The sequence below is a fragment of the Syngnathoides biaculeatus genome, chromosome 7, assembly GCF_019802595.1.
Source record: "Syngnathoides biaculeatus isolate LvHL_M chromosome 7, ASM1980259v1, whole genome shotgun sequence".
In the NCBI taxonomy this organism is placed as follows: Eukaryota; Metazoa; Chordata; class Actinopteri; order Syngnathiformes; family Syngnathidae; genus Syngnathoides; species Syngnathoides biaculeatus.
This window is the reverse complement of record NC_084646.1, coordinates 6,882,990-6,904,144: the sequence shown is the minus strand read 5'-3', so window position 1 is coordinate 6,904,144 and position 21,155 is coordinate 6,882,990. Positions and strand designations below refer to the sequence as shown.

The 21,155-nt window shown below is 45.2% G+C and overlaps 3 protein-coding genes across 4 annotated transcripts; all 3 read left to right on the top strand.

Moving 5' to 3' along the window:
• Positions 1-704: 704 nt before the first annotated feature.
• On the top strand, positions 705-4,657 carry LOC133503406 (oocyte zinc finger protein XlCOF6-like). The gene is made up of 2 exons (XM_061825014.1): positions 705-1,070; positions 1,671-4,657. The coding sequence occupies exon 2, from the start codon at positions 1,673-1,675 to the stop codon at positions 3,455-3,457; it is 1,785 nt and encodes a 594-aa protein (XP_061680998.1). The 5' UTR covers positions 705-1,070; positions 1,671-1,672; the 3' UTR covers positions 3,458-4,657.
• A 464-nt stretch (positions 4,658-5,121) lies between these two features.
• On the top strand, positions 5,122-9,580 carry LOC133503413 (zinc finger protein 271-like). Of its 2 annotated transcripts, XR_009795736.1 has the most exons (3): positions 5,122-5,535; positions 6,344-8,662; positions 8,868-9,580. XR_009795736.1 is itself a non-coding variant. In XM_061825024.1 (2 exons), exons 1-2 carry the CDS (start codon positions 5,349-5,351, stop codon positions 8,563-8,565), a joined length of 2,409 nt encoding a protein of 802 aa, XP_061681008.1. In that variant the 5' UTR covers positions 5,122-5,348; the 3' UTR covers positions 8,566-9,580. The 2 variants fall into 2 exon arrangements, 1 of the variants encoding a protein (XP_061681008.1); XM_061825024.1 differs by having other exon boundaries at positions 6,344-9,580.
• Positions 9,581-10,499: 919 nt separating this feature from the next.
• LOC133503414 (gastrula zinc finger protein xFG20-1-like) lies at positions 10,500-19,721 on the top strand. The gene is made up of 3 exons (XM_061825026.1): positions 10,500-10,918; positions 12,922-14,016; positions 16,386-19,721. The coding sequence occupies exons 1-3, from the start codon at positions 10,627-10,629 to the stop codon at positions 17,276-17,278; spliced, it is 2,280 nt and encodes a 759-aa protein (XP_061681010.1). The 5' UTR covers positions 10,500-10,626; the 3' UTR covers positions 17,279-19,721.
• Positions 19,722-21,155: the final 1,434 nt, after the last annotated feature.

The window sequence follows — 21,155 nt, the reverse complement described above, 5'->3', positions numbered from 1 at the left end:
CCCGGCACTGCTAACCTGCAGGGCTTTGGTGGAAATTCAGCTACTGTGGGTCGAAGACAAAGAAGAGGAGCAAACCGGATCTGACATCAGAAGAAAAAGAGGAATGCACAGAGCCTACAACTGAGTATAGGGACTTTGAATGTTGGGACAGGACAAGCTCAAGAGTTGGTTGACATGATGATTTAGGAGAAAGGTTGATGTACTGTGCATCCAAGTCAGCAGGTGGAAAGGTAGTAAGGCTAGAAGTTTGGGAGCAGGGTTTAAATTATTCTACCACGGAGTAGATGGGAAGAGAAATGGAGTAGGGGTTATTTTAAAGGAAGAGCTGGCTAAGAATGTCTTGGAGGTGAAAAGAGTATCAGATCAAGTGATGAGACTAAAATTTGAAATTAAGGGTGTTATGTATAATTTGGTTAGCGGCTATGTCCCACAGGTAGGATGTGACCTACAAGCCAAAAGGAAAATCGGAAGAAGCCGGGACAAGCCCTAAGGGGGAAAAGAAAGTCTTTTCGATAAATTACAACAAATAAATTAAGTAATTTATCGAAAATGAATCTGTAAGTCTCTTCGGGTGTCAAGTCTTAGAAGAAAATAGAACTGGTTAAGACAATGTAGTGAACCTAACCACAGGCCTCCGCCCGTAGGCGGCGGTAATGTGCCCAAACGCTGCTTGGCCATCCGTCATTCAAACTGAAGAAGTAAAAACAAAACAAAAAATGGAGAGTTGGCGGCGCTGCGCTAAGCTACAACCCAACACGGAAGCTTTCGCTTCTTGATTTTATTTATTCCGCTTTTATCAGAACATTAGTCCGTCACGTCGTCAAACGCTTTCACGGTTGCCCTTGGAGATGAATGAAGTGGACTTTGGAGTTGTTGAGAGTTAGCTTAGCGTGTTAGCTGCACGTCGCCGAGCATATAAAGCTCATGTAAATCTGTGAACGTGCTGAGACATTCGATGGACTAAACGTGGAAACGTCGAGGAGTTATTTCAGACGAAGGCGAACCACGGGGAGCAGCTTGGTGGAGGAAAACGAACGGGAGACGGGTTCGATTTGCATGAAACGAAGCAGGTTTGTGAGGTTGTTTTCAGCGTTTAATGCTGACAGTTTCTGTATCGAACGCTGGTTATAGGTTTAGTTTGTTTCTGGCTGCTTCTCTATCCCCAATTTTTACTGTGGGGTCACTCGTTTAATTATTAACATAACAGGTGCAAGGTTTAAATCGGCCGCCATTTTAAGTGCAAGCGCTCACATTCAGGATCTCGCGAGAACCGGAACGTCAGTGTATAAAATAAATTCTGCCCTTTACATTTCACCGGAATGCCTTTAAACAGTGGATACAAGACGAGGAGAAAAAAAAAGTTTGTAGTAATTTCCACCGACCTGCAAAAAAAAAAAAAAAATGCCGAAAGATGCCACAAGATGGGAGCAAAGCACTTTTTTTCTAATTCATAAGGTTGTGGCCTGACGAATGAAGCTCCTCCACTCACTTCAACATAGTTACTTGGCAGAAAAACTGCGTCTAATCAAGACTTTTAGGTTGGACATGGTTTTGGTCTTAATTAACCTCAATTAACCATTTCAGTCCCAGTTTATTTGTTCATTTCTACTTCCTGGTGCCGTTCGTGTTTAATGCTGACACGCCTGCTGTGGTTTTCCTGTGTCATGCAGACATGCAGCAAGTGTCGGTGGCGAGTCAAGAACGGGTACAAGCTGAGCAGCGGGACTGCAGCTCCAGTTTGAAGCAGGAGGAGCCAGCAGAGCCCTCCAACGTTAAAGAGGAAAAGAGGGACGGGTGGGACGGTCCGGAAAGGGAGCACCTTCGTGATGTCATCACGTTCACATGGACTGGCGTTCACGTAAAGAGCGAAGAGGACGAAGGTCAATCTTCGCAGCCGCAGCGCAGTCGAAGTGAGGAGAACAATGGCGGCAGCACAGGTCGCCACGTCCCAGCAGAACCTGATGTGGAATCTCTGAAGACTAATACAAAATCTAAAGGTGAACATCCCAGCGGTGACAAACACTTGAATTGCTCTCAATGTGGCCGAACGTTCGCCTACAAAAGCGCTTTGAAAACACACATGATAACGCACAGCGGAGAGAAACCTTTTGCTTGCTCAGTGTGCGGTAAAAGGTTCTCCTTCAAGCAGAACATGAGCAGACACGTGTCGATTCACACTGGGGAGAAACCCTTTTCTTGTTCAGTTTGCGAGAAAAGATTCTTTAACAAGTTCGAACTCCGACGGCACACGAGCACCCACAGCGCCGAGAAACGTTTGATTTGTTCGCTCTGTCCACAAACGTTTCCGCATCAGTCCCATCTCAGAATACACATGAAAATGCACACTGGGAAGAAACCGTCAGCCTCCGGAAAGTCAAGTCAGCACGTGACGACAGAAGCTGATAAGGATCACTGCGAAGATGTGAACTCAAAACCACAAAACCAAACGTCACACCATTCTGACACTAATCATAGTAAATACACTCAAGAATCTTCAGCGGGTAAAAATAAACTTAAAGGGGACATGACGCAACACGACGATTACGATCACTTTTACTGCTCTGTATGCGGGAAAGAATTTGCCTATAAAAGTCTTTTGAAAACGCACATGGTCACGCACAGCGGAGAGAAACCTTTCACCTGCTTAGTTTGTGACAAAAGATTCTCCGCCAAGCGCAGTATGACGAGGCACATGGCGACGCACACGGACGAAAAACGCTTTTCCTGTCCCGTTTGTCACGTGCGTTTCCCTGATAAGTCCGAAATGAAAAAACACTCGATCACGCACACCGCCGAGAAACGCTTTCTATGTTCGGTTTGCGCGAAAAGCTTCTCTCACAGGTCCTATCTCAGGCAACACATGAAAAGACACACCGCGGAGAAACCGTTCACATGTTCCGTGTGCGGCCGAGGTTTCTCGCATCGGTCGTATCTCAAGATACACATGGTGACGCACACCGGAGAGAAAGCTTTCACTTGTTCCGTTTGTTCGAAAAGATTCTCCCATAGGTCGTATCTGGGCGTTCACATGAGAACGCATACCGGAGAGAAGCCGTTTCCGTGTCCTGTTTGCGCGAAAAGTTTCTCACAGAGCTCGTGCCTCAGACAGCACATGGTCACGCACACCGGGGAGAAACCGTTCAATTGCAAACTGTGCGCGAAAAGTTACTCTCATCGCTCACATCTCAAGCAACACATGATAACGCACAGCGGGGAGAAACCTTTCACTTGCCCGGTTTGCGCTAAAAGTTTGTCGAGTAGCGCATATCTCAGAAAACACTTGCAAAAGCACACCGCGAACGGTACTTTGTCCTCCAGCAGTCTGACATCAGAAGCCGGGGGAAGACGAGCAGATGACAACTTGGCGCCGCAGTCGGATTTGGACGACGTGATGTCGGACTCCTCTGACTTCGATCATGCTGGCGAAACCAAAGAACCTTTAGAGACTGACGGATAAGAACCCGTCACTTTAAGTGTTCTGAATGTTGTGAAATGTTGGTCAGAAAAGGACTTTTGGGGGGGAGGAGTGTTAGAAAGTGTTATATAAGATAGTATTTAGAAGTGTCATTTCCGTAAGTACGATAGAGCTCGTGCACGTGACATCACCATTTTCACGGCGCCATATTGCAGGTCAAAAAGAGCCGCTCGACAGTGTGGGGGACATGGAACCGGGGCAGAATATTCACAATGCCCGAGACTCGTTGTGCTGTTGGTTGTCGCCACAGACGAGACAGATATTCAAAGAGGTCATTCTAACAGCTAACAACAGCTGAAAAGATGAGAAAATATCGATGAATTTCGGCAAATAAACGTGATGGATGGTGCCCAACCAAAATACATACACAACTGTGTAGCGATCATTTCTTTTCAGGTAGGAATGATTTTTCTTCATCTAAAATTCCCAAGAAGTATTTATCATGCCAAGTTGGCTCTTTTGAGAAGAATGCGCACAAAAAAAAAAAAATGACAGGAGTCGTCTCCAATGTACACGGAAGCGTGTTGCGACCACATGTTACAGTTTGTTAAACCTCTCCCTGACGGATGTTTTTTTTTCTTTTTTAACACGCATTGTTCTCATATGAGTCCAATGCATATTTTAAAAAATAAAATAAACCGTCGGTTACAGAGAGGTTTACGTAGGTTTACATGTGGCCGCAACAGGCTTCCGTGTACGGGGACTGAAGCCTATCACGGCGGTTTATTTTATTTTTTTAAATACGCATTGGACTCATTTGAGAACAATGCATATAAAAAAAAAAATTTTGTCACGGAGAGGTTTACCGAAGCTTAACGTTGGGCCGCAACACGCTTCCGTGTACGTCGGAGACGACTTGCAAGATTGTTTTGCTAGACCGGCCGGTGACTTGATCTAGATGTGTACCTTTTCGGGGTGTGGCCTATTGAGTGACATCAGGAGCTGGAGTGAGCTTGTTTTGCTATCATGTGGAAAAATAATTCATAATCATTTCATTTCGAGCACAAGTACATCAAGGTATCACTGGTGCGTTAGCGGATATTTGCCACCGTTGCCTTCACGCGTCCACTAAAAAAATGAACTGTGTTGCGGAGACGAAAACTGCAGTAAACGAAGCTGCGGGACTTGGAAACAACCGATACATTAAAATGCTCGCTATGAAGAATATTTCGCTTGTGCTAATAAAAGTGTAACTATTGTGGATGTACAATAAAAATACTTGTTTGAAGTATTGGTTTTTTTTTTTTTTGGGCCAGTCTTACATTGCTATGGCAACATTTGCAACGATGCACTTAGCTGCAAAAAAATCAAAACAATGTTGATTAAAGTACTGATTACTACTTAGTAGTAACATGTAACTACAATTCCTTACATATGTATTTGAAACACTAAATAAGCACAACTGCAAATGATTGAACTTTAATTTCAAGCCTTATGATTGATGTTTACATGCCATCCATCCATTTTCATAGCCGCTTATCCTCATGATTGTCGCCGTGCCGCCGGTCCGAGGAGGTGTTTTGTTGCAAACACACTCAACCATCTGCACAGCCTGAGCCGCACCGCTAGTTCTCCTCCTGAAGGTGGCAGTAATACACCCGAAAGTCGTTTGACACTTCAATTCAACGCAAAAAAGAAGAAAAAAAAAAGAAGAAAAGGGATTAAGTTAGCAGGACATCGCTGGGCTAAAAGTCACCGATAAATCTCTCTTTTGTCGCTATTTACCGTTTTTATCCCACCAGGACTCGTCTGTCGTCTAATAGACAGACCCTTAAAAAAACAACAGAATTGAGATTTACCTAAGTGGACTTTGTATTTGTTAGCTTAGCAACACGTCGCTAAAGCTCTTAACGTGATCGTGTACAACAAAACAATGTGTAAAGTAAAAATGCTGAGGAGGTTGGTGAAGCAGCGCCTGAACGTGGCCGTCGAGGAGGTCATTGAGCTGTTTGAGAGGACGATCGCGGAGTACGAGAAGCAACTTTGTGGAAGCAAAGCCGAGAACGAACCGCGACGACCGGACGACGGATCCAATCTTCGCGTTCCGTTTCCCGAAGCTGGTTTGTTGACTTCTTTCTTCTTTACGGTTGAACACCTCGAGTTGAATTCTCTGCAGTGAATACTCATATAATGAGACGACTTCATTCTTGTAATTGGTGATTTATTGACAATATGTTTCGTTTGAAGTTAAATAGACGGATTATTAACTGTACGAATGCCGAGTTTAAAAGGGCCGCCATATTGGATGCAACCAATCGCGTGGTGGGATCTCGCGAGATCTCGATCCAAGAATTGTTATTATAGTTGTCATTCAAATAGTAGGAGTTGTTTTCATTCGAATTTAATAAAATATTCCAAAGTAATACTTTCCCACCCTCTTTAATGTTAAAACGTCTTTACCGTTATGTGCCCCTAATTAAATTTCATGACTTGCAATGTTTTCTGAAGCTGATAATTACACTGCTATTTTTTTTTTTATTATAAAGGTGTTTCTCATGCTTTTATTGTTTTTGAATATATCTTGGACAGGTTGAAGGAATCTTTTTGTTTTTGTTCATTCGCATTGGACTGCGATTAAATTAAGCAAAGCAAATTTATTTGTACACCGCATTTCATACACGGGGTAACTCAATGTGCTTTACATGATAAAAGGCATTTGAAAACAAAGAGATAAAAAATTTAAAATGGCATGAAAACAATAAAAATGAGGGTTTGCTCTTCCCCACCCCCAGAAAAAAACGAAAAAAAAAAAAAAACACAACAAAGACTCAAATCTTGGGCAACTCATAAATCCGCTCACTAATATCTCAAGTTACCAAATCATTCCTTTTCATTCTTTTTTTTTTAATTTTCACTTTTATGATGCAGATATACGTCAATCCCCGGCGGAGGGTCAGGCGGAAAAGGTTTCCTCCGAGAAGCAGGAGCAGGTGAAGCCCCCCCACATTAAAGAGGAAGAGGAGGACGCGTGGAGCCGTCAGGACGGGCAGCAGCTTCACGGGCCGGGGGAGCCCGACGTGACCAAGTTCACGTGGACCGGCGTCTACGTCAAGAGCGAAGACGACCAAAGTCAGTCCCCGCAGGTCCATCACAGTCAGAGCGACGGCATGTCGAGGCGCCGTGATGGAGCGCCGGCCGGCAACGCGGCGCCACTCTTCGATGTGGACGACGCGATGTCACGCTCGTCTGACACGGATCGCAGCGACGATACCAAAGAAGCTCCCAGGACGAAGAAGAAGTCCAAAGCGGCCCGCCTCGCTGACAGCAAGCACTTCGACTGCCCAGAATGTGGGAAAACGTTCACCAACAAGAGCGTTTTGAAAAACCACATGGTCACGCACACCGGAGAGAAACCGTTTGTGTGCACCGTTTGCGATAAACGATTCTCCTTAAAGCACCACATGAAGAGACACATGCGAGTGCACGCAGGGGAGAAAGCCTTCGTCCCTTGCTCGGTCTGCAACGAAAGATTCCGGGACGAGGCCGCCGCGAAAGAGCACATGAGGACTCACGCTGGGGGGAAACCGTTGTCACCCGGCGGCTCGAGTCAACACGTAGCGGAAGCGGATGCAGAGCAAGCGGACAACGCGCCGCTGTCCGACCTGGACTACGTCATGTCTCAATCTTCCGACACCGAAAACAGCGACGACGCCAAAGATCTCCTAAAATCGAGAAAGAAGTCCAACGTGGGTGCGACGTATCACTCGGAAACAAAACTGTACATTTGCACCGGGTGCGGCAAAACGTTTACCAACAAAAGCGTTCTGCGAAATCACATGGTAACGCACACCGGGGAGAAACCGTTTGCTTGCTTAGTGTGCGATAAAAGATTCTCCTTTAAGCAGAACATGAGGAGACACATGGCGATACACACGGGGGAGAAACCCCACTCCTGTCCGTTTTGCGACAAAAGGTTCTACGACAAGTTTGAAATGAAGAGGCACATGCTGACGCACACGGCCGAGAAGCCGTTCGCTTGTTCGGTCTGCGCTAAAAGTTTCTCTCGCAGGTCGCATTTTCGCATGCACATGAAAAAGCACACGGCGGAGAAACCGTCGACCTCCGGCAGCTCCGGTCGACAGGTGGAAACGGAACTTGACGGGGAGCAATGCGAGGGTCTCCCGGAAGCAGACAACTTGGCTCCGGTGTCGGATATGGAAGACGCCGTGTCGCAGTCTTCGGACAACGACCACAGCGAAGAGCCCAAAGAACCTCCCGACGCTAAAAAGAACCCCGAGGGCGATGCGACGCATTCGACCGAAAGCAAACAACTGAACTGTTCCGTATGTGAGAAAACATTTGCGAACAAAGGAAGTTTGAAAACTCACATGCTGACCCACACCGGAGAGAAACCGTTCGCCTGCCCGGTTTGCGACAAACGGTTCTCCATCAAGCAGAATATGAAGCGGCACATGGCCATCCACACGGGGGAGAAACCTTACTCCTGCCCCGTGTGCGAGAAAAGATTCTACGTGGAGTTTGAGATGAAACGCCACAAGAGAATCCACACGTCGGAGAAACCGTTTACGTGTTCGCTCTGCGCGAAAAGTTTCTCCTGCAGCAATTACCTCACGCTGCACATGAGCACGCACACGTCGGAGAAACCGTTCGCATGTCCGGTGTGCGGGAAAAACTTCTCGCACAGGTCGTATCTCAGGCAGCACATGAAAGTACACGCCGCGGAGAAACCGTTCACGTGTTCCGTTTGCTCGAAAGGATTCTCCAGTCGGGCGTATCTCAGAATCCACACGAGCTCTCACACCGGGGAGAAACTTTTTGCATGCTCGGTCTGCGAGAAAGGTTTTTCCCGCAAGTCGCAGTTCAGGAAGCACATGAGGATTCACACGGGGGAGAAGTTCGCCTGCTCGGTGTGTACCAGCGGTTTCACTAGCATCGAACTCCTCATAGCGCACATGAGAACGCACGTGGAGGAGAACCCGTTGGCGTCCAGCAGCTCCAGTCAGCCGATGACGACGGAAGCTGACGGGGAGCACGGAGACAATTTCGCGCCGTTGTCGGATGCGGACGACGCGACGTCAAGCGCGTCTGACAGCGACGACGACGAACATTTGGAGACGAACGAGAAATAGCGGGGAAAGTAGACGTGCGACAGTAATCCGGCGACTCGTCGATTTGATGGTGGATTCATCGTCGGGAGACCAAATCCTCTCAATTTCAGCCACAACAGTAAACGTTACACCATTTAATTTTGTGCATTTCAGAAATAATGTCATATTTTTAAAATGAAGAAAAATTACAATGGGTTTAAATTTGATTAAAAAAAAAAAAATCAACAAATTAGTTAATTTAAAAAATTGTTGCATGCCCAGTACAAACTGGTCCTGGGGATCTATTGACAACCTCCATCCATCCATTTTCAACCGCTTTTCAGGGATGTATCCGGGAGGGATCCGAATCAGCTGCCCCAGCCACCTCATCTGGCTCCTCTCAATGCGGAGGAGCAGCGGCTCCAGACTGAGCCCCTCCCTGATGACCGAGGTTCTCACCCTATCTCTAAGGGAGAGCCCGGACACCCTGCGGAGGAAACTCATTTCGGCCGCTTGTATCTGGCATCCGGGATCTTGTCCTTTCGATCACGACCCGCAGCTCGTGCCCATAAGTGAGGGCAGGAACGTCGATGAATTGGTAAATTCACAGCGTATCTTGGGGTCTTGTTCACGAGGTAGGGAAGAATGGAGCGGGTTCAATTACGGACCCGCCTGTGTGGAGTTTGCATGTTCTCCCCGTGCCCGTGTGGGTTTCCTCCGGGATCTCCGGTTTCCTCCCACATCCTAAATACATGTATACATTGGAGACTCTAAATTGCCCCAACGTGTGATTGTGAGTGCAGCTGTTGTCTGTCTCGATGTGCCCTGCGATTGGCTGGCAACCAGTTCAGGGTGTGGCCTGCCTCCTGCTCGTTGACAGCTGGGATAGGCTCCAGCACTCCCTGCAACCCTGGTGAGGATAAGCGTCAAAGATAATGGATGGATGGATATATATATATATATATTCCCTGGATGTCAACAATTTACAGACTACAGTCTTGCCGGCAAAATCCAATGAGTTTTTTTTCTTTTGAGAGAAATGTCTAATTTCCTGGAAATTATAAATATGTATTCATTGTTAACTTAAAATAATAATAAAAAATATACTTATTTTAACTTTTTGCTCTTCATTTCCTGTTGGGATTGTGCATGAATGACTGCGTTTATCATAGTGCTGATTTTAGGGTCGACACTAGATTTCCTGAAATGTTGTGATCATTAAGAGCTTCTGGCTCACGCTTCTGAGGCACGGGGTTCAAATCCCGGCCCCGCCGGTGTGGAATTTGCATGTTCTCCCCGTGCCTGCCTTGGACACTCCAAATTGCGCCAAGGTGTAATTGTGAGTGCGGCAAGGGCCACGGGAGTGCTGGAGCCTATCGCAGCTGTCAACGGGCAGGAGCCGGGGCACACCCTGAACCGGTTGCCAGCCAATCGCAGGGCACATCGAGACAAAGAGCCGCACTCAAAATCCACCTAGGGACAATTTAGTGTCCAATTAATCTTGCATGTTCTTGGGATGTGGGAGGAAACCGGAGTGCCGGGAGAAAACCCACGCAGGCATCAGTGCAAAAGTGATAATCATCAATCCTTTATGAACAAATGTATGATAAATCAGCACTGCCAGGAAAGGTGTGGCCATACGTTTGGTTTAATTTTTTTGGGGGGGGTGTCAATATGGTTAATTCTTTGTTGCGCTGTTAGCACCCCAAAACTGTGCAGGCGGTCGCAAAGAAGTAACTTGTGTGTTTCAGACGGTTTCCAATGACGTCACCACCACCCTTAGCCCAATCATATCCATTAACGATAGAAAAAAACTCACGCTTCACCTATCATCTGTCTTCTCTGACCTCGATCACACACAAGATGGCGTCTTCGGAAACTGTCATTACAATATCGTGAAGGTCCGTGTATCTTTTAAACATTCCTGGGCATGCTGTAAATATTGAGATTATATTAATGTCTCGAGGAATCCCAAACATCACAAGTATATAGATTTATTGCATCGTTTTCCATAAAAATGTGTGTATTGTTTACCATGCTTTTTTTCCCCTGACCGGAAGTCCGAGTCTGTTACCCATGATGCAGTTCGCCGTCTAGTTTTTAATGCTAGTTCTATTTACCTTTGGTCACAGGGAGCGAGTGGGCCCGACCTCGAGGTTAGTAACGTGTTTTCTTCTTAACCAGCGCGATTTTGTAAGGATGTGTAAAGTGAAAATGCTGAGGGAACTGATGAGGGAGCGGCTAAACGTGGCCACCGAAGAGATATTTGAGCTCTTCGAGAAAACTGTTGCAGACTACGAGGAGAAACTTCGACGAAACAAAGAGGAAAACGAGCGACGGCTAGACGAACTCGTGAAAGCCGTCGACGAGCTTCGAAGTCTCCTACTCCAAAAAGGTTCGTTTTACCATTAACTCAATGAAAAGTCAATTCATTTTTTTGGTTCGTCGTCACATACTTTATCTCTTTTGAAAATAAAAAAAAAAACAAGTAAAATGTGATTTCTTGCTAGGTTTTCTTGGGTCAGGCCTTTTTCATTTTTTTTTCATGTAAATTTTTTTTAATCGTTTTCACTTGTATTGTTTAGCTGCATTGTCATAAAGAATGGTGCTGTAGTTCCTGAACTTTGTACATTAATCACTACGTTAAAAAAAATCCAGGCCTACAAGTGTTTTGTTAATCTATTAAAAAACAGACGAAAAATGGATGGGTGTCCCCCCCCCCCTTTTTTGGGTCAAAAATGGAACATTATTTCAAAGTGACAAGAAAAAAAATTGATTTGTTTTAGTACATAAATTAATGATGATTCAGTTGGTGGTTTGGTACATGTCAGATAATAAGCAAAAAGGTTGAGTATTGTTTTAAAAGTAAAGACAGAAATAATGCAAATATTTTAATTCATGGAGGACTGGAATTTATTGAATATGAGAATAGTTACTGTCGAGAGGCTGAAATTTGATTGGATTTGGGAAGTTTGAAGTCAAACAAAGTATCTAAAATGGATTAACTGATTTTTAAAATGGTGATTGATAAATCTGGAAATTGTCGAAATTGTCTTGCACTTAAATGTAGGGGACAAAATGGACCCAAATAATGATACAATTCAAAATGTATTCCACATAAAGGTCAAATATTTATGTTACCCAAATTAGATTTGAGCTTTTTTTTTTTTACACTAATTTTTGGGTGCGAAATCCAAAACTGATATCAGTTTTTCCTTCATTGCGTTTTTTTTGTTTGTTTTTTTTTTACAAAGTGGAACAAAGAAAATCTACATTTATGTGAATAAAACACTAAAATGAAATAATTAAAGCGTTGAAAACTAAAAAAAAAAACCTGCGTAAAATGAAACAACATAAAATGCCCATGGTTACAAAATTAATAGAAAAGCCAGGACAAATCCTCTTAATTCCAACTATGCTAGTTTTCTTTTTTTAAAATTAAAACATAACTACTCAAAACAATTAAACTCAAACATAAAGTATTCACATATCTTTTGACAGTTTTTGCTTTATTTTAATGGACATTGTGCTTCTCCTGGTGTGCATGCTTTGGCTAATATAAAAATTCATTAAATTGTTCATATTTCACAGAGGATAATGCTTATATTCCTGTGAGTATTTTTCTATTACAATACAGCCTCGGTTCTTGACCATAATCCGTTCCAGAAGGCGGTTCAAGAAGTGATTTGTTCGAAAACCGAATCGCTATTTCCCATTACAATGAATGGAAAAAGGAACAATGCGTTCCAAGCCGAAAAAAAATTGGCTTTTTAAAGCAATTTTTGTGCTTTTACTGAGTTAAAAAAAGTGCATAGTAGAAATACATGTATAGCTTGAATACTTTACATACTGTAATTCCCAGCCTACAGAGCACACCTAGTTATAAACTTCACCCAGTACATTTGTAAAGGAAATAGCATTTGGTACATACATACGCCGCAGTCGTGTAAAAGCCGCAAGTGCCCACATTGAAACACGAGATATTTACAAAGAAAGACGTTACACAGAAAGAGAGTTTAACACTAGCGCCGTGCTAACAGGGCTGGTTTAAAAAAAAAAAAAAACAGTGGTAAAAATCACTAAGAGACGGCAGTAACACACTAGCGCACAAATTACCCGCATCACCGCATAAACCGCAGGGTTGAAAGCGTTTGAAAAAAGCTGTAGCTTATACGCTGGAAATAAATGAAGAAATACATTTATCACGTATCTGCCTATGTATGTTGCATCAGCGTTTGTGTTCAATATCAGCTGAGACAGGCTCCGGCCCCCTGTGAGGATGAGCACCCTGCAAAATGGGTATATTGGTTTCCGTGTTAGCCCACTGCACCGGATGGATGTTTGACATAATTTTTTTTTTGTTTGTTTATCACGTTTGCCTTTCCTTGTGTGGCGCAGATGCGCAGCGGCAAGCGGAGGCTCCCCCCGAGCCGCGAGATGAGCCGGCGGAGCCCCTCATCGCCCAAGAGAAAGACGACGACGACCCCGAAGACCTCCAGTCCGAACCGGAGAGCCTCTTCGCTCCGGTCTCGGACCTGGAAGACGACACGTCGGAGTCGTCTGAGACCGTTCGCGGCGATGAAGCGAAAGACGCTGCGGAGACTAATCTGGACTGCGAAGGCGATGCGGCGCCACGTGATGACGGAGAACCGGCGGGGGCGGAGAAGAAGAACTGTGCTGTGCTTAACAGCTCTCGGCGTGAGAAAACATTTCACGGCGAAAGAAGTTTGGAAAGTCATACGGAGACGCACGTGGGAGAAAAACCTTTCGCTTGGACTGATGAAAGATACGCGTTGACGCATTTTAGAAAACGGACGAGGGAAGAAGCACGAGATGAAGAACCTTTGGAGACCACGAAGAACTCTGAAAATGACAAGAATGAATTTAACTGCACTCTCTGTCCGAAAATGTTTTACAGCAAAAGACGTTTGACGCAGCACACGTCAACGCACGCGCACGGGAAACCCTTTTCTTGCTCGGTTTGCGGTAAAAGATTCTTCTGGAAGTATACATGGAAGAGACACACGGAAATACACGCGCGGGATCGCGGCGACAACGCTGACGGATCCTTGATGATTAAAAGGAAATCGAAAAGTCGGACGACCGGTAAGGAACACATCAGCTGCTCTCAGTGTGGGAAAACGTTCGCCAGCAAGAACAATTTGACGCAACACAAGAGAGTCCACGCGGCACAGAAATCTCACGCCTGCGCCGTTTGCAGTAAAAGATTCCTTTGGAGGGGAAACTTGCTGAGGCATGAAGAATTGCACAAGAAGACCAAAATATTCACGTGCTCCATTTGTGAGCGAATCTTCAGACACAGAGCGCAACTGATAGCTCACATAAGAGCGCACGTCAACCAGAAGCCGTCGAGCCCGCGCGTGACGACGAAAGTCGACGGAAAAAGCGGCCGCGGATCGGGTTCGGACGACGTGGAGATGGAGTGTTCCGCCGCAGCCAAAGAACCTCCGAAGGCGAAAAACGAGCCTACAGGTGATGCGACGCGTTGCAGTAATAAGAATAACAAAATTTTTACATCAGGGGCGTCAAACTCTGTTTTTATCGCGGGCCACGTTGTAGTTTCGGTTTCTCTCAGAGGGCTGAAACCATGAAAATCTTTAATTGACCCATCCGTCCATCCATTTTCTTCACCGCTTATCCTCACGAGGGTCGCGGAGAGTGCCGGAGCCTGTCCCAGCTGTCAGCGGCCAGGAGGCGGGGTACACCCTGAACTGGTTGCCACCCAATCGCAGGGCACATCGAGACAAACAGCCGCACTCACAAATCAGACCTACGAGCTCCAGCGACCCTCGTGAGGATAAGCGGAAAAGAAAATGGATGAAGGGTGCATCTCGATAAATTAGAATATGGGCGGAAAGTCCATTTATTGCCGTACTCATTATATAGATTTATTACAAACTTGGGAAAACACAAGGCATGGGGGAGAACATGCAAATTCCACACTGGCGGGTCCGGGATCGAACCCGGGACCTCAGAACTGAGAGGCCAACGCTTTACCAGGTGCGCATGTAATAATGTAAAATTTAGGTTTTATCACAAAGACTACAAAATATAATTCATACTCCTCGTGTAATACGTTAATTGTAAGTGGCGTTTTCCCCGAAAGGTGGCAGTAGAGCAAAGCTACTACTGCAAAACTGTCGAGCGAAGAAGAAAAACGCGGAAGGCAAAGTCACTTGAGAGTGGAAGCCTCTGCAAGTGGAGTCTTTTGTTTTGTTTTTTCACCACCACCCCTCAGCCTTTGTCTTTGTGCTACTGCCAGAGTACGCGAGCGACGCGAGATCCGAGCAAAGTTGTCGCGGAGTCTCAATGTTGGGTTAAAACTCGTCGAAGCGGACTCAATTGGCGTTGGTCAAGTTAGCTCAGCCTGCTAGCGGCGAACCGCGACGGAACGTGAGCGAGGTTTAGCTCCACATCGCGAACCCCGCTGCGTGAAAATGTGTAAAGTCACAATGTTGAGGGAATTAATGAAGGAGCGACTGAACTCTGCCATGGAGGGAATATTTCAACTCTTTGAAAGAACGATATTGGAGTACGAGGAGGAACTCCGTCGAACAAAAGAGGAGAAAGAGCAACAAGGCGAACTACTGGACGCCGTTTTAAATTCTCACGCCGGCTTTCACCGGGCGGGTTTGTTCACTTGGTTCTTCACTAATTTTAACTCATTTAGGATGCTCGGCGCTTGGTTGAGTTGTTCGCCCTTACTTGATTTTTAGTAGAAATAAAAAAAATTGCAAGTATAAAACTGATTATATTTGTCCAAATTCTTTCAACGCACCCCAAACTGTCCAATGTCTTGTTACTTTGTAAATTTTCAGCTATGTAAAAATGAGCATTAGCGGCATCTTGGTGTTGAAGTAAGCAAACGTGAAGAGCTTCCTTCGTTGAAACAGAATTCGTTCATTTTCCTGTTGACTGTTTGTGACCACGTGACTACATCCGGGGCACCTGGCCATGTTGAATGGGTTCACTCTACCGACGCGCTGTTCACTCTGGCTTTTGCGTGCACAAATGTTCGCACGACTGTTAAAAGTGATTCACGGTGGCTAAAAATACTTTGGAAAGTTATCGGTGGTCATTGGATGTCGTTTCAAGAAACCGTTACGACAAGAAGTGCGCTTTGGTCGACAATATCGACCCGTATGCCTTGGAGGAACACAAACGGAGCACACAAATGTGGGCGTCGGCAACCTATCCAGACATCGTCAGTTTTCTCCTCTTCTCGACAAGGTCTTATACCGTGGACCAACTTAAAAAAAAAAAAAAAATTACAAATGTCTGGAGGCCTACAAGTCATTCATTAATGGCTGGGTTGGGTTTGTCATGCGGCGGTATCCATTGTCTGTCTCCACACTGCTAAGGTTAGTGCACCGCACAATGCAATTTAAATATGTCCCGCGTGATTATAGTCAGCGTTTTGTTAAATTATGTTGAATATACCAATGTAAGAGGTGTAGATTCCTCTCACTGGTTCTTGATCACAACCGGCAGTCTAAAGAAAGACTCTTTATAACGGCCACTTTCGTCACTGCTACCGATAACATCGCTATGCGCCCCCATTCATACCTCTTTCTCAAATGATTCCCGCTTAGTAACGGTTTACTTGAATTCACCAAACCAAAATGGCGCCCGCGTTCTAAATCGCTAGGTGTGTGACGTCAGTCGACAGGCAAAAGAAAATATGTAACCTGTTTTCAGCATTTTAGTGATCATTTTTTTTATACTATTTGAGCACACTTGAAACTACTTTTGTCATTTTTTTTCTGTTTCTTTTTTGTCCGCTAGCATGTTCCAAAAGCTAAACGTTCCTAGCTTCCAAACCTGTCTGCGTTTGCTTGCAGATGTGCAGCCGGTGTCGATGCCGAGTCCAGAAGAGGTTCCCTTGGAGCAGAAGCAGGAGACCGGGAAGACTTTGACGGACGGTGAGGTCCCGAGTTCCTCGCTCCTTAAACAGGAAGACGAGGACGTTAGCGGTTGTCCGGGCGAGAAGCGGCTTCGAGGGCAGCAGGCGTTAGAGGTCGGCGTCAACACGCTCCCTTTGACCGACGCCAGTTTCAAGAGCGAGGGGGACGAAGGTCAGTCCTCGCGCAGTGCGGAACTGTTTGGTCAAGGCGACGCCGATGGAGAACAGTGCCAAGCGTTCAACATCGCTCCGCTCTCAGGCACGGACAACGGGGTGTCTTCCGATACCGACACACCCAGAATACTTCGAGGGGACTCCGAAAGCGATGTAGTGCGTCAAGCTAACGTGAAATCCCTGAGTTGCTCCAAGTGTGACAAAGTCTTCGACACAAGTCGGAACATGCGGCGACACCTGAAGAGGCACATCCACACCGAGGAGCTGCAGTACGGTTGCCCCATGTGCGAGAAAGCCTTCCGGTTCAAGTGCAACCTGAAGAGACACTTGGTGACCCACTCGGGCGTCAGGCCCCACGCCTGCGCCGTGTGCGGCAACGCGTTCACCCGAAGCCACCACCTGAAGAGGCACATGGGCACGCACAAAGCCGACAAGCGAGTTTTCAAGCAACCCGAGGAGACCGCCGCGGCGGTCCGGGCCCCCGACCAACCTTTGCCTTGTCTATTTTGCACCAAGGGGTTCAAGAAAAAATCCCACCTGGAGAGACACATGAGGACGCACACGGGCGAGAAACCCTTCAGCTGCGGCGTGTGCAACAAACGCTTCGCTCGTAAAGAACGAGTCCGAAATCACAAGTGTGTCGCACACAACGGCTGAATGGACGCTCGCTTTACCAATTCTGCCTCACACTTCATTTGTACTGAATCAGCCGGTTCGACAGTCTCCACTAGCAGATTAATACATATCGATAGCAAGATTCCAACGTGTACAGTATAAGGGACCTTTCCGGTGGCGATCTTAAGCTCCGCCCCTTTAGCCGTGTCCCACAAGCTTTTAAAATGGCGATCGAACATAACATGTTTGAAGTCGATTCTTTAGCGCATATTCCAGATAATGTTGGGGTATGTTTTTTGCCATATGCGTCAGACTTGTTCCAAGAGTTCTATAGAAAGGTCTCAACTATTTCACATGAGGATACGTACACGGAATTAAGATTTTGGACGCAGCAGGACGCAACGTCAGTTACAGCAAGACGTTGGCGATCAATGCAAAAAAAAAAAAAAAAAGTTTGACGCCTCACAAACTTCATATTAAAATCCAACATGATAAAATAGTGAAATTGTACTGCGCAGGGTGAGTACATCTGAGGAAACATTTTCTTCATAACATTAACTTTTCCAAGCGCACGCTACTGACAACCAGCATTGCTTGCGGGACAACATGGCGGCAGGGGCGTGTCAAGCCAGGGGTTAAGGCAATGCTGCTACCTGATTGGCTATTATTGTCCGAGTAATTGACAGGTCGGAAATTGATATGCAGGGTTTTTTTTTGATATATTTCATACTGGAAATATTGTACACATGAATGCAGCAAGCCTGCAACTAACGATTTAATAATTGTTTAATAAACGAAAATGAACACTGGAATCTTGGCGGCCATCGCTGTTTAATCGCTACACATGTTTAAAGCCTCAGGACCTAATTGCAATTGATTAGTCAGGGTTTGATCGGTAACCGGCAGTACTGACATCATCCAAATTCAGCGTGTACAATTATTTCCAGACGCTGACTGATGGAACAATTGCGTGACACAACAAATTGAAAATGAAATTCATAGCCAACACTTCGATAGCGGTTTTATTGATCTGTTGTTGCATCCCTACAGTACATTGTTTTATATATATATATATATATATATATATATATATATATATATGTATGTATGTATAACCACAAACATGGTGCAGTTGTCAAGGAAGAAGCTGCCCTAGCTGCTGTAGCTATATTATTATTAATATTATTATAAAACAGGAGAAACACCCAAGTAAATGGAAAATGTGGATGTTTCAGATGCTGCTGGAATGGATCGCGCCATTCATTGACTACTTGTACATTTCCGAGACAGAGACTCTCCACACTTTAATTTTCCTAGCATCAGGTATAGGTGAAATTATAGTTATAGTTTGTTGTCAAACACGATGTATATACTGTATTGGCCCTTTTTTGGGGGGGGCGCCTTGGCGCCGGCAGGTTGCTGCTCAATTATGGCTGGAAAAATGTGAAAGCTTCTGTGTAGCGAGACGGCAATTTTGATTGGCCGTTACATTTGCCTTTTGCTGAGTTACGTGTTAAACTTAAGGCTACGTTCACACTTCAGGGCGTAACGCTCAAATTAGGATTAAAAAAAATATATATATTTTTTTGTTATCTAGTCATTCACATTACAATAACAAATGCACAAAAACGAGGCATGGCGTTGAGGTATGTTAGTCGGCCCCCTCGTGTAGTTCTCGTCATAACGCGTCAGTGGTGTAATTTCCAGGATTTTGCGCAGCCGGATTCAACATTTTCTTGTATCTATGACCTCAAGCACATTGTTTTTTTTACCGTTTCGTACCGGTTATCGTTACATCAAACGGTTGTGAAGTTCATCGCCGATCGATGACTTGTAGGTCGGAGGAGCGCGCCGTAACCGTCCACGTTTCACTTATTGAAAACATATCGAATTTGCATATGAAAGAGGCCGGGGTCAGGTGAAAAAAAAAAAAAAAGAACTGTTCACATCTGAAAAGCGTTGGCCTCACAGTTCTGAGGTCCCGGGTTCGATCCCGGCCCCGCCTGTGTGGAGTTTGCATGTTCTCCCTGTGCCTGTGTGGGTTTTCTCCGGGCACTCCGGTTTCCTCCCACATCCCCAAAAACATGCAACATTAATCGGACAATCTAAATTGCCGCAAGGTGTGATTCTGAGTGCGGCCGTATGTCTCGATGTGCCTTGCGATTGGCTGGCGACCAGTCCGGGGTGTACCCCGCCTCCTGCCCGTCGACAGCCGGGATCGGCTCCAGCACTCCCCGCGACCCTCGTGAGGATTAGCGACGTGTCACTTTGGGCAAAAATATCGAAACGGACCTGCAGTGTGATCATAGCGAAAGTGTACATTAGTTCAAGCAGTCCAGTTAGCAGTCGGACTGGGCTGCCATTTTGTTTTTCTCCTGTTTGTAGGGAGCTCGGTAAGAGATCAATGTTCAAGTTTCATAATTTTCTTTTGTCTGATCCTGTTGTTGCCTCCGTTGAAGTATAAATAAATGATCTTTGTTTTGAGTGCAAGTGTCTGGCCTCGGTCATTCTCAGGCGGGGGAAAAGAGGGCTGCGGCGTCCCATGTTCGATGCTCATAATATAAGAAAATAACGACCGTATTCGGACACCCCTGGACGGTTCCGTTTGAATGGATCGGCAAGCCCGTGTTTTGGTATTGACACCGTGGACGTAATAAGGGAGGAGCTTGTTGAGAAGAATCAGGGAACACCGTGGCGGGCCGAACAAACAGCATATATATGTGACAGTTTTGTGATTTATGCAACGGATATCTGAACACGGCGGCTCAGATGGTAAAGAGTTGGCCTCAAAGTTCTGAGGTCCCGGGTTCAATCCCTCCCACATCCCCAAAAACATGCAACATTAATTGGACACTCTAAATTGCCCCTAGGTGTGACTGTCGGTGCGGCTGTTTGTCTGTCTCCATGTGCCCTGCGATTGGCTGGCGACCAGTTCAGGGTGTGCCCCGCCTCCTGCCCGTTGACAGCTGGGATAGGCTCCAGCACTCCCTGAAACCCTTGTGAGGATAGGCAGCAAAAGAAAATGGATGGATATCTGATCACAAACAAAAAACATTATGTAGATGGCTAATAGCTGCACTCACAGGCAACTATGCTTTATCCTCTGTGGAGAATGACAAATATCAATAATAATAATGAGGAGTCTATGTACACAGTATGTGTTATACTGCTTCCAGGTGGTCAAGGTGTGCACACCGGGAGTAGCACAATGCTAATTGAAATAAAACTTAAAGTTTCATTTTGAATGTTTAATATTCATTATTTTTAGTTTGGAAGAATTATTTATGAGTGGTCAGGTAACGGAATGACGATATATGTCAGGGGTGTCAAACTCATTTTTTGTCACGGGACACTTTATGTACGGTCCCCCTCAGAGGGTCGTTATGACTAAAACCATCAAAATCTTGAACCGCATCATCAAATTTACACATGAAATTTATGAAGTCGTTTTGCAATCAGAAATCGAGAGTAATTGAGAGAGAAATCGAGAGTAGTAAGAGTAGAGTAACGTAACGAGTAGTAAGAGCAACACAAAAATGCTCGTATTATCTCAACGTTATCATTTATGATATGACAATTTGAAATTTAGGTACAGATTTTAACAAAAAAAAATCATGAAAGTTGATGCATATGTTTTGCCTTCGCGGGCCACATAAAATCACGTGGCGGGCCGGATCTGGCCCCCGGACCTCGAGTTTGACACCCATGATATATATGAAATAAAACGTATGCTGCACATATTGATTTTCTTTATGTAGTGCAAAATTGATATGAAGTTTTTTTTCAATATATCTCATACTGGAAATATTGTTCACATGAATGCAGATACATATTTATGGTGCATTATTTTTTTCAGGATAAATATTTCCATACCGTTAAAACAAGGCACATGTGTAAAAGTGTATAAATGAATTAAAAT